The 17,597-nt window shown below is 49.7% G+C and overlaps 1 protein-coding gene across 1 annotated transcript; it reads left to right on the forward strand.

Moving 5' to 3' along the window:
• Positions 1-316: 316 nt before the first annotated feature.
• CHIT1 (chitinase 1) lies at positions 317-12,745 on the forward strand. Its single transcript, XM_003792338.2, has 11 exons — positions 317-366; positions 1,384-1,413; positions 4,499-4,700; positions 5,281-5,337; positions 6,550-6,715; positions 6,942-7,066; positions 7,822-7,945; positions 9,846-10,031; positions 10,358-10,471; positions 11,594-11,723; positions 12,299-12,745. The coding sequence occupies exons 1-11, from the start codon at positions 342-344 to the stop codon at positions 12,538-12,540; spliced, it is 1,401 nt and encodes a 466-aa protein (XP_003792386.1). The 5' UTR covers positions 317-341; the 3' UTR covers positions 12,541-12,745.
• The last annotated feature ends 4,852 nt before the right edge of the window (positions 12,746-17,597 follow it).

The raw sequence follows: 17,597 nt of genomic DNA on the forward strand, positions 1-17,597 counted from the left end.
TGGTCCCCACCAACCCACACAGAGAAAAATCAGAGTCATGCTCACCCAACAGGAGGTTTAGAAACACTTCCCGCTTTCCTCTCTTTGCTTCCCAATTTGGCAACTCTGAGAGTCCCGTTGACACCCTGTGATTGTTCCAGAAAAAGCAAGACTTGCTAAAGGCCATTGGTCAGGTTTGCCTAATCCAAGCCACTTAACGTTCTACCCCTCCCTAATCCTCCCCTAGCCCCCCCCACCCGTCCCCTGATTTCAACACGCCAGGCTGAGGTAGGACAGGGTAGCCAGATTAAAAACAGAGCAGGACTTGGAAAGCTGGCCAGAGCCTGAGGCTGAGCTGCACCATGGCGTGGTCCGTGACCTGGGCAGGTGAGCAGGCAAGGTCAGGGAGAGTGGGGGGAGAGGTGGAGGGGTGTGGCCAGTGGCTCCTTGATACCATCTGAAAGAAAGCAGGAGGGCTCAGAACTTGGACAGTCATCCCTCTCCCTGCCTCCTGGCTTGCAGTCCCCTGATTACTTCTCCTGTGGTGTCCCCTTGGGCTCTTTCAGCCCAAGAGCCTTTGTGTTGCAAGGGAAGGCTTTTCTCAACAGACTGACAATGACTTTCCTCTTTCTGTCCTGGAAGACCAGAATCAGTGAGGCCCCTGCCCCTTTCTGTCTTTCCCACGTCTTAGGTCCCTCTTTTGGCCTTATCCAAGAAGCATCCACTGCTAAGAGATTCTTCCCCAACCCTATGTTGGTTCTCCTGCAAGAGGGAGCCTGGAGGCTATTACCCTGGGTGTCCATGAACATTTTTATGCAGGTTCTAATAGGTTAATGGGTCATTAAGTGAAAGAAATCTCTTTGAAGAACTCCTGCTGAGCCCCAGATCTCCCAGGATGTTGGTAGCACAGTGGGGCAGCAGTAAAGCAGCACAAAGCCATAACTAGTGGGGGCAGAGTCACAGGAGGCTCAGCAAGAGGTGGAATCTTCTGGGCCAGCCCTTCCAGATTGGTTCTTGCCAGGTCCAGGACAGGTTTTCTTCTTGTTGCAAAGGAGAAGCTTTCACTCTGAATGTCTCCAAGTCAGCAGTTTTTCTGAAATCTTCCTAAATCCATGCCATCCCCCACTGAGGCTCTAGAGATGGAGCAGCTTCAGCCCATGGAACTTTCCATCAGCTTCTGGGACCAGCCCAGGCCAGGAAGGGGCCCCCACTGTTTGGTCTGGGTGAAAGGATGGACACAGTGCCCTCCTGGATCCCTTCTGGAAGGAGAAAGTTTATTTGTATGAAACCACCCTGAAGCCAGCCCTCCCTGACCACCTCCCTCTCCTGTGCCTCATAAGCTTTGGGGCCTGGGAAGGTGAGAACGACATGGTAACCTCAGCTGCCTCTCTTGTGTCACTTCAGGTTTCCTGGTGTTGCTGGCGGTTCAATGGGGTAAGTGGCATCTTTCTTGAGGCCAGCCCTTGGTCCCCTCAGTCCTTGTCCTAGACCATGCTACATTCCCCCAAGTGCTCCCCTCACCCCCAAGAACTCTTGCCAGATGGGGACTTCTCAAAGCTCAGCCTCTGCAAATGTCCTTGTCCCCCTAGCTGCCCTGCCCTCACTTCTCCCAGGAAGATTCTTGTCTCCTGAACGATCAGCTGAACTCCTTCACATCCACGGGGCCAGAATATATGCCAGACCCTCATGGGTCTTTTCTGAGGTCACTTGCTCCCCACTCTGTGCTCTTGCAGCACTTGGACACACTTTACAGTAGTGTCACAGGGTCTGTAATTGTTGGCTTAAGTGTCTCCCCTCACCAGACTCTGCGCTACTGGAGGTAAAGAACCTAAGTCTTCTGTGCCCCAGCCCCTTAGCTCAGTGAGGAATACACACTGGCTCCTGCACCTGTTCAACTGATCAAATGTGGAACATGGGAGAGAGAGGAGGGGACCCATTCTTGTGTCAAACAGAGAGGAGATCTATGGGAATCTTCAGCAACCTGGACTCCCCTTTCCAGCCCACCCCACTTTCTAAGGCACCAGTGACCCCAGGATTTCTGGCACTCAGACCCTGGTCCTGTGAGTGCTCCGCCCTTCAGGCTGGGCTGTGGTACTGGGTGCACCTTTCTCCTCTTAGTCTCACCTAAGCTGAAAGAAGCAGAATCATGGCACAGATAGCAGGTCAAAGAGCTCTCAAAAAGCTTTAGTCCAGGCTACTTCCAGGCTTACAGAAGTACACCAACAGTAAGAAGACTCTGTGTGGACTAAGGGATAGTACATGCAAAGCAGCCAGGGCAGAGCTCACCCCATACAGGACTCTTCTAAATGTCTTACACACACAGTCCTGTGCTGGGTAACAAAGTTTCAATCAACAAAGGGACACACACATAATGACATTCCCATAAGATTATAGTAGAGCTGAAAAATTCCTACTGCCCAGGAATGTCATAGCACCATTACTTAATGTTTTTTATAAGTTTAGAGTAGCCTACACTGTTTGCAAAGTTTACAGTAGTGGACAGTGATGCCCCAGGCCTTCACATTCCCTCACCATTCACTCACTGAGTCACCCAGAACAACTTCCAACCCTGCAGGCTCCACCCAGGGTAAGTGCCCTATATGGGATGCCATATTTTACTTTTTATACTGTATTTTGACTGTCCCTTTTCTATGTTTTGATATGTTTATATCCAAGACTTATCATTGTAACATGCTTATCATTGTTTTGATATGTTTATATAACACAATACTTACCATTGTGTTACAGTTGCCTATAGTATTCAGTATGGTAACTTGTTGGATGGGTTGGTAGCCTAGGAGCAGTAGGCCGTACCATATAGCCTAGATGTGTAGCAGCCTGTGCCATCTAGGTTTGTGTAAGGACACTCTATGCTGGTCACACAATGATGAAATTGCCTAATGATCCCTGTGTCAGAATATATCCCCATAGTCAAGCAATGCACGTTCTGCGTTAACTTTTAGCCCCTGTAGTAAGTCCAATGAGGCACATATGGGCAGTACAATGATTGTACCATTTCACAGAGAAGAAAGTTGCAGAGTCGAGATTTCAACCCAAGCATTGACTTTCCACTTGATTGCCTCTATAGTACAAAAATCCATATGTGATATTTATCATATGACATGATATGATATGATAAAGAGTCTCCTTGCTTCCTCCTAGCTGGTCTGGGGGATGCATTCTCTGGGTTAATCACCTCCTTCCTCTTTTTGCTTTGAGGAGTTCATCTACCCTTTTATACCACTGCAGGCTACCCTCAGCCCTTGCCACCAATCTTCACTCCTGGGTTAGGGTCAGTGACTACCCAAGAGCTCTTCCTTCTCCTCCTCTGGAGCTGTCTGTGTGCCCTTCCTGTTCCTGGTTCCAGTTAAGGCCTGCCTGAGTGTCTCTTCCTGGAACCCCCCTAAAGCTGCTTCACACCTCTCCCCTCCTCCACCTTCTCACTGATCATATGGGGGCTGGAGAGGGTACAGAGGCTCTTTGGGGGCAAAGAGAAGTCCCCGGGTCAATATACCAGCTCCAGTCCAAACTTACTACTCCACCAAGTCCCTGGCATAAAGTGATGACTCATACAAACCACACCACAGAATGTGAGGTCAGATGAGACCCAGTCATTTCTGGCAGGTGCAGGAATGAAGACTAGCATTCCGCTTTCTGATGCCCTAAAGAACTGGCCTGAAGGAGGAGCCATCACCACCAGACCCCCAGTGGGAGCAGAGGCCACCCTCTCAAAAGTCTTCTCACACCTGTAGGGGGTGCCAGAGACAAACAGCCCTTACCTAGATAAAATGAGCTCTTTATTAGACTCTTAACAGTGATTTTAACAAGCATAGATTCTCTAGAAGGGATAACAGGTAAAGGAAGTAAACGCAAACTGCAGTAAAGAATCATAAACCTGGGCCTGCAGCGGGGGCCTCTTCTCTGGTATTTGGTGTATTTGCATTTTACTTAATATTCTAAAGTATTCCAAGCCATGTTTTAAAAGTGCTGCTCCCTTCCTTCAGCAGATGAGCATGTCCCATTGAATCACCTCTGGGCCTTACATTGGGGCCACCTGGGGTTGCCTTCTGGAAGGCTTTGGTGCCTGGGAGGAAGAGCCTACTTAGGGGTAAGAGGGCCTGCCTACCAGACCCCTGCCCTGGGGACCCAGGCTCTGAGCCTAGAGACTTTCAGGAGAGTCAAGGGCCAGGAGACTGGGTCCTAGTCACCTTGCTCTGGCCTCTTAGCAGCTGCACTGACTTGGATGGGTCCCCAGCTCCTGCATCTCACCTTCCTCACCAGTCAGATGAGGATTGTGACAATGGTCCTGCCTACTTACAGATGTTCTCAGCATCCATGGCTGACCCCTGAAAATGCTTCCCTAACTATGAGATGCTACACAAACAAAAGCAAATGCCATTTCTGAGTGTCATCAACTCACCTCACGTGTATAAGATGGATCCCAAGGGCACTGCCTTCCCCAGGATGGAGGGCACCAGGCCCTGCTACAGCCATTTCTTTTCTTTGCCCCATTGACCAGGCTCTGCTGCAAAATTGATCTGCTACTTCACCAACTGGGCCCAATACAGAGAGGGGGCAGCTCGCTTCTTGCCCAAGGATGTGGACCCCAGCCTGTGCACCCACCTCATCTATGCCTTTGCCGGCATGAACAATCACCAGCTCAGCACCATTGAATGGAATGACGAGGCCCTCTACCAGGAGTTCAACGGCCTGAAGAAGATGTGAGCCACAGCGGAGGAGGAGGGTTGGGAGGTGCAGGGGATAGATAACATTCCTTTTCAAAGCCAGAAACCTTTCCCAGCACTGCAGTCTTGCCACAGACCTGCTGCGTGGCTTTGGGCAAGTTGTATCGCCCCTCTGGGCTCTCCAGGGCTGAAGAAAGAGCTGGGGATAGATCAGGGGATCCTAATGTGCCCTTCTGGTTTAGGTCTAAGTGGAATCTGGGTTGTAAAACTCTCCCTCTCCTGGCAATGCCCTTCCTCATCCTGAAATCTATGGTTCCTTCAACTCAAGTGTTATGCCCACCTCCACAAGGCCTCTGAGGCCCCGCCCCAATCACCTGCTTCCTGAATTTCTTGTGTGTGCACACACAAGTTGTGTCTCCCCATTTAGACAGGAGGTCCCCAAAGTCAGGATCTTTTCTTTCCCAATCTACAGCTTTCCCCAGAGCGCTCAGGACAGGCTCTGCACGTAGGGATGTTTATACATTCCTACCCCTGTACCACTCCCCACCTCATCACCCCTGTCAGGGAGCCCTGGGAGCTGGCGCAGTAACTTCTGACATGTCTGTTGTCTTTCCAGGAATCCTAAGCTGAAGACCCTGTTAGCCTTAGGGGGCTGGAACTTTGGCACTCAGAAGTGAGTTGACTGTGGGCATGTGTGTGGCAGACTTGCTGGGTGGGGACCTGGAACACTGGCCAGAGAAAGCCCTCCCTGCTCAGGGAATCAAAGCCGGACTAATGTGTGGCCAGGGAGAGGGGGAGAGGGGGAAGCTGCGCTCTCAGGGCTGACTTTCCTTTGGGTTCTCGGTGCCCCATCAGCAGTGGCGATTTGGCTTAGCTCCAGGTTGTTACAGACCCAGTCTTGCCAGAAGCACAAGATCTAAACACAGCACAGAGAGTTCTGACCAATCCAGGCCTTAGTCTCTTGCTCCATAAAATGGGAAGAGGAGGGGCTTAACTAATCCTAGACAACATACATTGACCATGTTTTCTGAGCTCTGAAATGAAGCATCTCATCTGAGAAAGAATTTTTGTTTCACTTCTGGCTGTAAAAGATAGTCGGTGAGATTGAGCTTGGATGCCAAAATATTGGCATTCCTGGGGCAGGTTGGATGATTTATGAAGATAATGGACAATCTTTCTAAAACTTCTTCAGATTACAAACCCTTTTGAGAATCTGATGAAAATTATGACTCATCTTCCCAAAATAAGGCTTGTACACAGATTTTTCACTAAAACACTGGGATTGTTAGTCTGATATCCCCAGGCACATGGGCCCCACTGAAGAACTGTTGCCATTAATTAGATAAAATTATAAATTTAAAAAATTAATTTAAAATAGGGCTAGTCTGTAAAGGACTATAGACCCCCAGGAAGTCCAGAGACTCTTATAGGGAAGGAAGACATGGGAGGTGGTTCCTGAGGCAGCACAGGGATTTTGAAGAGCTCTGGACTAGTATTACAACAATAGCACAAAGCGCTCTACAGATGGGAGTCAGGGGAGAGATGACTGGGTTAACTTGCCAGGAAACTAAAACAGTGGGCTCCCAGGTCACCAGGTCTTTGTTGATCTGTCCCCATGTTTCTCTTCTTTTTCACTTTAGAAATTGGTAAGCTTATGAAGGGAAGCAGGGCTCCCGGGCAGTTAATGTGGCCCTGGGGGTGTCCATGTTTAGGGGTAGAAAGTGCTTGTATACCATGTGGTTAAGATCCATAACTCACCAGCAAATACCCTAGCAGCCTCCAAGGGACTAGGATCACTAGTGTTCTAAGTGGTCTTACCTCTGAGCAAGAAAGTGGCCCCTGCCTGGTTCAAGGCAGGCCCATGCTCCTCTACATCACCTCACAGGTTCACAGATATGGTGGCCACTCCCAACAACCGCCAGATTTTCATCAGCTCAGCCATCAAGTTTCTGCGCAAATATGGTTTTGATGGCCTTGACCTTGACTGGGAATACCCAGGAAGCCGGGGTAGCCCTGCTGTGGACAAAGAGCGCTTCACAGCCCTGGTGCAGGTATGGATGGGGCAGAGCAGGGTCACCCAGGCTGCCCAGAGCTGTGGCCCCACAGCACCCATGGGTGCTGCTCTGCCCCTACGGCCAGCTGTTTCACAGATTTACATAATACAGATCAGGCCACTGATCAGTTTCCACACTCCTGCAAGTGAACATCTGTCTAAGTGGGGCTTACAGGGGCCTTCCCAGTGCCTGTCTCTGTGTTTACTGGGAGCTTCCCCCATAGGAGTTGGCCAACGCCTTCCAGCAGGAAGCCCAGACCTCAAACAAGGATCGACTCCTCCTGAGTGCAGCTGTCCCGGCCGGGCAAGCCTATGTGGATGCTGGATATGAAGTGGACAAAATTGCCCAGTGAGTCTTGGGCAGATGAATTGGACCTATGCCCTCCCAGGTGGGAAAGGCCCAGGCAGACTGAGCTCCTAGGAGTAGAGCAGGTGCTCAGGCACCAGGAGTCATCTGGGAAACATCCCCCACCCCAACTCAGCAAGTCTGGGAAGGGTTTGCTCACAGCGTCTGCTTCTCCACCATTCCAGAGTCTTCCTTTGGGATCTCTGCCATCTTCCTTGGGAATCCACTCTTACAGTGAAAACACCCCTGGAGGAGGGGGAGTGAAGCCCCAGCATCTCCAGGGGAATGAGTTTAGATCCTTGCCCCTCAAAGTGTGATGTGTGGACCCTGGGGCGCTTGTTAGAAATGTGGGTTCTCAGGCCTCACCCTTGGTCTACTGAATATAAGCCTTCATTTTGATGATATTTCCTGGGCAATTTGCACGTACACTGAAGTTTAAGAAACACTGAGCTGGAGTTCTTTCCAAAATTGCAAAAGCAAGAGATTTCCTGAGTGGAATAGAGAGGGCTTAAGGGTGCTGATGGGACAGTGGGGCAAGGATGCCAAGACATGAGCTACCAGACCCTTAGCTTGAATGAGAATGAGCCATGATAAGGGGGGCTGCCTGGGAGTGCTACGTCACTGTCCACAGAGCCTGAGGTGAGCCCACCACCCCCACCTTGGACCACAGCAGTCCTCATGCATCACGGGGTAAGGGTAAGGAAGGAGGTTCCCTCCCCCATCACATGCCCCACCCGCTCTTTCTGTGCCTCTTACAGGAACTTGGATTTCATCAGCCTTATGGCCTATGACCTCCATGGCTCCTGGGAGCAGGTCACAGGACATAACAGCCCCCTCTATAAGAGGCAGGGAGAGAGTGGTGCCGCAGCCAAACTCAATGTGGTAAGTGGCTGGAAGGATGAGGCAGGACTCCCCTGTCCAGCAGGTACTGTCTGGTGGCCTCTTTGGAACTTCAAGTCCCTAATGGAAAAAAAAAAAAGGTACAAGAAAACCAAACAGGGCACTGATATTCAGAATTTCTTTGTTGTTGTTGTTCGTTTGTTCCATACTGCTGCTGGGGGAAAATGTTTATGGAGCATCTTAGCTGATAGTAGACACAGCAAACCGATCTGATGACATCAGACAAGTGACTGACTGGGAAGCCCTCTTCAAGCTTGAGTCTCCAGCCAACATGGCTTCTGCTTCCTTCACACACGCCCTCTCCAATTTCCTCCAAGACAATAGGCAGGCTTTTGCTCCTTGGTCACTGGTTGACCTTCTGGAAGGTGTTTTTAGGGGTGAGAGCTTTCCCAAGTTGGTAATATCCCACAGATGTTGCTCAGGACAAAACTACCTCTAGCCCCTTCAAAAGTGAGACTTGGTTTTAGACTGGGTTTGGCTAGGGTTTTCTGCCCAACTCTTCTTCACTGAGCAATTTAAAGATACTTTGTGTAAGTCCACTCTATATTTTAAAAGTTGGGAAGAACCATATTACTTCTCTTTCTTCAAACAAACAACAAGAAAAAGCCCTACATTAAAATGCTTTTTGCTTTTGGGTAGCCTGCATCTCTGTACAGCTGGACATTTTTTGTTTTCTGACTCTTTCACAAAATACACATCTTTGGGCTCATGAGTGAGGCATCCAAATTTCACAATGAGTCTAACCTCTCCAGCCCCATCTGTAGAACTGTGTGGGTTTTGGAGAAAACTATATTCCATAGCTGAGAGGTGAGAGTGTACTATCAGCACTCTGCTGTCCATGCTGTGTGCCCTGAATCCTCAAAGGAATGGTGGCCAGCTTCCTCCTACAGAGAAGGAAGGCTTCCACTTGCTACACAGTGTGTCTGGGGATTGCTTCTAGCCAGAGGAGTGACTTTTCCGAACTTGCACAAAAGTTCCATACAGGTGAGAAAGGCCATGACCTCAGAAAGCTCCAGTCTGGTCGTATACTATGTAGATGAGTAAAAAGAAATAAACATAAACAAATGTAGTGAAAACTGGTTTTTACCTAAGTAGTAAATGGGAATAGAGTAACTAGACCTAATACAACTAGGGTAGCTTCTTGGGGAAAGTGAGCCACTATCCTGGCATTATTTATTTATTTGATGGACTTATATTGGATACCTTTTTATGTCATAGGCCTAAGGTTTTATAGTAAGTAATACACGATCAGGGAAGGGCCGTGTTCAGAGATGGGTGAGAAAGCCTTTGTTCTATTTGAGCATCTAAATGTCAGACATTGTTCTAGGCACTGGGAATACAGAGATAAATAAAACAGGTACAGTTTCCTACTCTGAAACTTAACCACAATGATGATAATAATCACAGCTACCCTTTATTGCATTCTGCTAGACCTTATACATGTATTATAACCTTTAATTCTTACAGTGCCCTTAGGGAAGGATATTTTCATTATTTCCATCTTATAAAACGAAAGGCCCAATGAGGTTAAATAAGTGACTAAGTAAGGTAGGGAACAGTGTCTTTGTTGGCTGATTTATTTCAAGCTTCTAGGACAGAGCCTGCACACAGTGGGCCATCAGTGCACACTTGTTCAGTGAATGATTGATTCCCAAGCCCATGATCTTTGGCTACTCCATCATGCAGCTTCTCTCACTGGGGTGAGGGTCCAAGACAGGTCCAAAAGAAGATGGGACAGTGCTGGAATACTAATGAAGGTTGTTGAAGCTCCAGCTGAGGCGTCCCCGCCCTCCTAGCTCAGTCCCTAGAGCCGTCAATCTCAGACAACCAGAGCCAGGCTGAGGGCAGAGAAATTAGCCCTGCCCTCCTTCTCCATCACCAGGACGCTGCCGTACAATACTGGCTGAAGAGGGGGACTCCTGCCGATAAACTGATCCTGGGCATGCCTACCTACGGACGATCCTTCACTCTGGCTTCCTCATCAGACACCAGAGTGGGGGCCCCAGCCACAGGGCCTGGCACCCCTGGCCCCTTCACCAAGGAAGGAGGGTTTCTGGCTTACTATGAGGTAGGAAAACCCATAGCCATCCTGGGTACTGTGGGTGACAGGGGCTTCCTGGGAATGGAGAGGGCTCCTTCTTCCACAGTTCCTGGGAGAGAATACCAGGCACAGAGAATTCCAGCCAGGTGAATCCCACCCCAATCATTCCATGTTGGGTTTATCCTTAAGGCCAAATTCCTTAAGCTGAGTCCAGGGTTCTAGATCACCCAGTCTAGAACCTCTAGATTTTCCAGGCTTCCTCAGTCAGGAATTTTCTAATCTCTGATCACCTCCTGATGGGGAAGGGCAGGAGCCACCTTCCTTCTCCTCAGTACTCCCCTCCACTCTCACAGGTCTGCTCCTGGAAGGGGGCCACTGAACGCAGAATCCAGGACCAGAAGGTGCCCTACGTTTTCCAGAACAACCAGTGGGTAGGCTTTGATGATGTAGACAGCTTCAAAGCCAAGGTGAGTTCCAGCCCTGCTGGGATGGAGGTGGTCCTGGACGGTCAAGGCCTGTCGATGACATGGAATAAGCACATGTAGGACCTCCTTAAGGAGGAATCTCCTTTTAAATGTCCAACACTTCACAAATCTCCATGTAATAGCATTTAAGGAATTGTATTTTCCTTAAAAATTATACAAATTCTGTACAAATTCTACAGATACATGAAAGGAGAAATATGTATGGTGAGGCCTATGGTCTTATTCAGTCCGTTGGCAATTTTTGGTGCTTGTTCAAATTATAGGCCTTTTGATTTATTTAAAGGACCCCCTCCTCCTGCCCATTATTGGTGGCCCAAAGCTTTAAGGTATTTATTTCCATGCCATTCTATCCCATGAGATGAGCCCTGCATTTGTTTATCTGGACAACCCACATCTGTCATCGATGTGACTGACAGTGGCAGGTTCTTCTAGAGGTGGAGACAAAGTGCTCTGGGAGGACCAAGGAGGGTGTGTGATCCTGGTTGGGGAGACAGGAGAAGGGGTCATGATGGAAGAGCATTTTAGATATGGCTTAAAGCACAGGAGGCAAGCATTCTGGGGGGCGACCGCCCAAGCAAAGACACAGCAGAAAAGAACAGGGAGGATGAACACTGAGAACAAGGTGCAGGCCCCCATAGCTGGACCCCTGATAGGCATAGAAAGGAAGGTAGCTGGAGGGGGAGATTGGGGCCAGCCAGGGGTCCAGACCACCCCCATCTTCTAGCCCACAGCCCCACGCAGGAAGCCTCAGGAATCAGGCAGAGGAAAGAGAAAGCCAAGGAAGCAACATTTGATTCAGATCTTTTGGGAAGCTCAGTGGTTCCCTGTGCTAACTGAACTTAACACAACCAACAGACACCAGTACCCTCAAATGGTGTAAAGGCTTCCAACTTAGGGAGGTTCACACACCTGACACTAGTCCTGCCCCATCCCCTGCCCCCCACCCCAGGCTGTGCTTATGTCAGGACAAGGGAACTGCAAAATGACTGTGGCCGGAGGATACTGGAGAATAAAAGGGTCTTGTCCAGATGAGGTAGCTGGGCTCTGGAGCTGGCCTGGCCAGGCTCACCTGGGCTCCTCCACCTGCCTCTCCTCCCTGTGCAGGCTGCCTATCTGAAGCAGAAGGGACTGGCTGGGGCCATGGTCTGGGCACTGGACTTGGACGACTTTGCTGGCTCCTTCTGCAGCCAGGGCCGATACCCCCTCATCCAGACACTACAGCAAGAACTGAGTGGTAAGGGGTTACACCAGAGGCAGAGTTTGGAGGTGGGGTACAATCAACAAACCATCCTGTCCTTCCAAGGAAATGACCTTGCCTCAATACTGTGATTTCCCAAGTGTCATGCACCCAAGAGCTAAGGAAACTGTTGAAATGATTCTCTTTTTGCACTCCTCTTTCTTTTCCTGGCTGTAGCAATGCCTGCCCAGGGTATTGTAACTGTGGCTTCCCTCCAAAAGGCCCTCAGCCTGGGAGAAGCAGCTTGCTCCTCTCTTATCAGGGGGAAAGCCTGCACTCAGCCTGCAGAGCTGGGGGGCCCCACCTTCCCCCACCAGTATATGGCTGGGCTTTGCTGATGGTATATGCCTTTGCCTGCCTGGTACAAGAGGAGCTCAGGTGTTGTCTGTGGAGCTATGCTCCAGCCATTGTGGCTGATGTCTGGCTGTTCTGTGCCTGGGTACCTGGCTGTGCCCTACCTGTAGGGTATGGGGTGTTGGCTGCTGCCTGCCTGTGGTTGCTGCCTGTGTGCTTGGCCTATATGTTTAGGATCTCTCAGGGGAGCCTCGATTGAATCTTCACTGTCTTCCTAGGTCAGTATGTGCCTTCAGGCCCCTCAGAACCTGAAGTTCAAGAACAGGATGTGCCCTCTGAACCTGAGCATGGCCCCAGCCCTGGACATGACACTTTCTGCAAGAGCAAGACTGATGGGCTCTACCCTAACCCTCAGGAAAGGTCCAGCTTTTACAGCTGTGCAGGGGGACAGCTATTCCTGCAAAACTGCCCAACAGGCCTGGTATTCAGCTCCTCCTGCAAATGCTGCACCTGGAATTGAATCTCCAAGGCCTCTCCAGCCCCAACCCCAAGGCTGGGCCTGGGGCCACTCCACAGCCTGTCTCCTCAGCCTTCCTGGGAACCACAGTTGGCTCTGCAGGCCTCTATATGGTCTTTCCATATCCAGATTTTCTGCTCTCAGCCTTAACTTACTTTTTCATGAGTCTTCTTGGCTTCCCCTTTCACTTGAAAAATAAATCTTTGGTTTGCACAACAGACATAGTGACTTTAAGCTCATTGTTGACTCCAAAACTCCCTGGGGAACCAAGGGGGAAAGACATCTATAGAGTGCCAGATGGGAAGGTGGTTGGTTTAGGATGCGCCAGCCCCTATGCCAGGACTCACGTCAATGAGTCTAGGTTCCAGTGGATAGCGTCCAGCCCACAAGTGACAGCATCTGGACCACGGCCCCAGGTGTGACACATTCGTTGTTCATTGGCTCAAAAAGCGTTTGGAGATGGGAGAATTTCCTGCCCCTCCACTTGGGTGTTATTCTCAAGATTCACACTAGATGGCAGCAGAGAAGAGCCTGTCCCTGCTTAAGTGCCGCTCCCACCACTCTGCAGCAGGATAAGAATCCTGACCCTGGGTACTCAGCGCTCATTTGCTAAATCCTACTTGGGGCCTTTCTTTCACATGCCCATCTCACCCACTGCTCCTATTCACCAGATGAGGCAGTAACAATTATTATCCTCCTTTTACAGGCATTTAGACTGATTCTAACCCGTTCTGAGTCCGAACCAAGGCCTGAAACGGGCCAAGACCCTGCATGCACACAGTGTCCTGGGTAAAGAGTAATCTAAACATCTAAGCTTTGGGTTGCACCTTGGTCATTCTATTTGAAGAAAATCTGCACGTAACTTAATGATCTAGCTTGTCGCTCTAAGCTGGGCTTTGGATGGGGCTCAGGCAGGCAGCTGGGGACGGGGTCAGTTGGAGAGAGAGGTGGTCTGGCCCCTCAAGCGAGTACAACCAGCACCAGTACAAAGTTTTCCTCACTCTGAACCTGCCCAGATGGGCACTCTAAAACCTGCTCTCCCTTAGTGCAGAGCACAAACTGCGTGGCATGTTTCTGTCCTCTGAGGTCTCAACTGGGAGGGGATATGCCACATCCACATCCCAAAGAGAGCTCCCTAGCTGTTCAGAATGGAGTCCTGGACAGGTGTGTCCACTACATCCCAGGTGTGTGTGACCTCAGGCAAAGAAATGGAGCCTCGATCTCCTCACCTGTAGGATGGGGATATCCCGTGCCCTCAGGGCAATGTGAGGAATCGGTGACGCAGTGTACATCTACCCTCTAGTCAGTGTTCACTCTTTCCACTCCTCTTCCCTTCCCAGCCCTTTCTTTACCCTCTCATGAGCTGGATAAGGCAAGAATTTAGCAGGTCCTGTAGTCTTTTCTTAGCAGAATGAGCTCATCTATGAGTGCCTGAATAACCTAAGCCCTCCCTAGGTACTCAGTCTTGCATCTGCCCTGGTTTTATCCTCAGGAAAGTATCATCTCTGGTCTTCATACCCACCCACCCCTGCTGCTCTGCAAACTCACCATCCTCACCTCAGCTCAGGCCGGCATCAGCTCCCACCTGGGCCATCTTCTACCTGGTCTTCCTGATTCCTGCCTACCCTGCCCTCCTCCAGTTGGCCTCCACCCTGAAACCAGTTTAATCTCTCCAAATTCGGAATCCTATCTTGTCATTTCCCTTGCTTAAGAATTACAAACAGCTTCCCCCAAAGAATAAAATCCTTACTCATCAACGCAGTGTCAAGATTCTTTCATCTTTTATTATACCTGCCTGAATTCAGCCTCGAGATACCCCAGCTGTCAGTGTTAACCTCACCCATGCCAGCTCCCATGTGAGATCCCCAGATGTCCACTGTTGCCCTGGAGCTCAGGTCCACACATTTTCTGAATAAATCCTGCTTGAGACAAGAAAAATAAGAGCGCCTTTAAAGTCACTTGTGCTCAGACCCAGTCTCCTATGACACCCCCTCGGCCTCTGGACCCCATGTGGCTCCTAGAGTCCTCCTGCCACTCTGGAGTCACTCAGTACGTGCTGAGTGTCTTCAGTGTGCCAGGCCTGGTGCTCCACTGGACACAGCAGGAACAAGAGTCAGGGCTCTGCTTTACTTGGGCTAGCATTCTATTTGTTCTATTAACAAATGTGCAAATAAGGTCATTGCAGACAGTAATTAGTGCTGTAAAGGAAATGATGTATGGCTAGAAGTGAGAGGATATGGATGAGGGAACGGCTGTACACAATGAGATCACAGAAGGTCCTCAGTGCAGGTCACATGTGAGCAGAGATCTAAAGTCTAAGGAAGATTTGCCCACACGGTTCTGAGATCCAGAATCCTTAGAGCTGAGCCCGGCTACAGTTCTTCTCTGAACACCTTTGTTAACCCAGCTTATAGGACAGTGCTCCCACCTTGGTCCCCTCTGGTAAGTGTCCCCTGTCACGCTGTCCTGGCACCTCCTCTGGCACAGGTGCCTTGTCCAGAACCCCAGTCTGGTGGCTGTGATCATGGCCTCACAGACAGGTTCCCTAGAACAATACCTACTTCCCTGTCCCTTATAACAACTGTTGCCTCAATTCCCACCCCGCTGGGAATTTAGATAATAATGACTGAGATCAGGGCTCTTGAGGCCACTGCTCTGGCCCCTGTGATGGTACCTTCAGAGTCAACCTTTCTGATTACTGTCGCCTCTGTCCTGCACAGTCCAGTCCAACATCTCCCCTCTCATCTGCTCCACGCTGCTGTCAGGAAACCACCAAGCACTGACCCCATGTCTGGTGAGATGACATATGTCCCATATGTATCATCAGGAGTCCCCCAAGCCTATACCCTTCTTGAGCACCCTCCACACTGTCCTTTTGCATCCGGCTGGGCTGTTCTTCCATTCCCCACCAGGCCACTTCTAGTCACCTTAAGGAGTCAGCTCACAGGTTATCTCCTTCAGAAAACATTGCTGAGTACCCCAGACACCAGTGCCTGCTTCCCTACCACCCTGCAGCACCGGGCCACCTCACTCACGCATGCAACCGTAGCTATCAAGCTCTAGGTGTCACATTCCTAAGGGTAAGGACAATGTCTTCACTGGTCCTCTCCATCCATGACACATGTTTGAGGCTCAATAGATATCGGACGATGTAGTATCTGATTGTTTTCTTCTTTTGTCCTTGAGTGCAAAAATCAGTTCTGCATCTCTATTAGAGGATTTCCGGGCTGAAGTCACAGTTCATGACAAGAGCATTACTCTCCCCAGCCCTTCCATTGAACACCATCTGCTCTTTAGTGTCCAGCCACTAGTCCTGTCCTTCAAAGGGACAGGGCAATTCACATTTATTGCATGACCGGGGAACATACAAGCCTTGTCTTAGGCACTCAGTAAATATCTACTGAGTGAATAGTGAGTGAGGGAATCTGTGCATTTAATTGTCACCGTACCCCTGCAAAGTAGGTGTCATCTGTTTTTCTGAGGTTACACAGCAGTAAGTGGCAAAGCTACGATTTAATGGTTTTTTTGTTTTTTTGTTTTTTTGAGACAGAGCCTCAAGCTGTCCCCCTGGGGAGAGTACGGTGGCATCACAGATCACAGCAACCTCCAACTCCTGGGCTCAAGTGAGTCCCATGCCTCAGCCTCCCAAGTAGCTGGGACCACAGGCGCCTGGCCATTTTTTGGTTGCAGCTGTCATTGTTGTTTGGCGGGGAGGGGGGGATTCGAACCCGCCACCTTAGGTGTATGTGGCTGGCACCTCAGCCACTTGAGCCACAGGCACCGAGCCAAAGCTATGATTTAGATGCCAACCTAGGTGAGAACCAGAGCCCGAGTATGCTCTGCTCCCCAAAAACAATGCTGGCATTTCCTCCCCAAGTTAAAATCATGTTCATTTTGTATGTCTCTTCCACCATGTCACTGTTGTCTTCACCTCAGAGGCCATGAGTATTGGCTTCATGTCCACGTCCTTTTATCATCGATGTCAATCTTAAGAGATTCCAAATGCAGAAGCTATGTGCTCAAGTCAAGGCAGTGGTGAGGTCGAGGCCTGACCCAGATCCACCCATGTTCTCACTTGCTCTCCCTCTTGTGCCCTCCTTCACGCCTCAGCTCTTGTCCTCCATCATACCTGATTTTATGGTTTACCTGGGCATGAAAAGTTAATAATGGCTTGGCGCCTATGGCTCAGGTGGATGGGACGCCAGCCACATATACCTGAGCTGGTGGGTTCAAATCTAGCCCAGCCCGCCAAAACAACAATGACGGCTGCAACCAAAAAATAGCTGGGTGTTGTGGTGGGCGCCTGTAGTCCCAGCTACTTGGGAGGTGGAGGCAGGGGAATCTATTGACCCCAGGAGTTGGAGGTTGCTATGAGCTGTAATGTCCCGGCACTCTACTCAGGGCGACGGCTTAAGGCTCTGTCTCAAAAAAATAAAAATAAAAAAAGTTAATAATACTTGAAATGGTAAGCATGATGTGGGCATTTACCATGTGCCAGGAGCTGTGCCGGGGCCTAAGGGGGAGGCAGAAATGAATCCTGCCCTTACCTGTATACAGTTGGTGGGCATGTCCAGGGTCAGCATCACACCAAGGGTGGGGAGGGGAAGAGGACTTCACCTCTGATACTGTCTCCAACTGCAGGCTCATGTAGATACTCAAAGCAGACCAAATCTGACTTTACTCTTATTTTTTTAATTCTCTAATATAAAGCACCCTTATTGCCTCTACCTGACAACCTCCTGTTGCCCAAGACAGTCTCCTCCTTATGAAGTGTGAGTCCCTGCCCCAATGCTAATACTGCTTTTAAACAAAACTTTCTCTCTTTACCCCTCAAGTTGCCCCCATCTCTTTAACTTGTAAGCCAGGTGATGCATCCTGTATGGCCTTAGAGGACAGGCTCAAATGCTGTTTAAATTGTTAGGTGTGCTTGACTTTCAGCAGGATAGTTTGAATGGAATTTGGGGTTATTTACACTTTGGCCACTCTCCCTAACAATGAGGACCATTTTCAGCCCATAAAGAAATCCCTGCGGTCTTCTCTCTGACATCATTCATCATGAC

This window comes from Otolemur garnettii, unplaced genomic scaffold, assembly GCF_000181295.1.
Source record: "Otolemur garnettii isolate 467f Iridium unplaced genomic scaffold, OtoGar3 scaffold00055, whole genome shotgun sequence".
Lineage (NCBI taxonomy): Eukaryota > Metazoa > Chordata > Mammalia > Primates > Galagidae > Otolemur > Otolemur garnettii.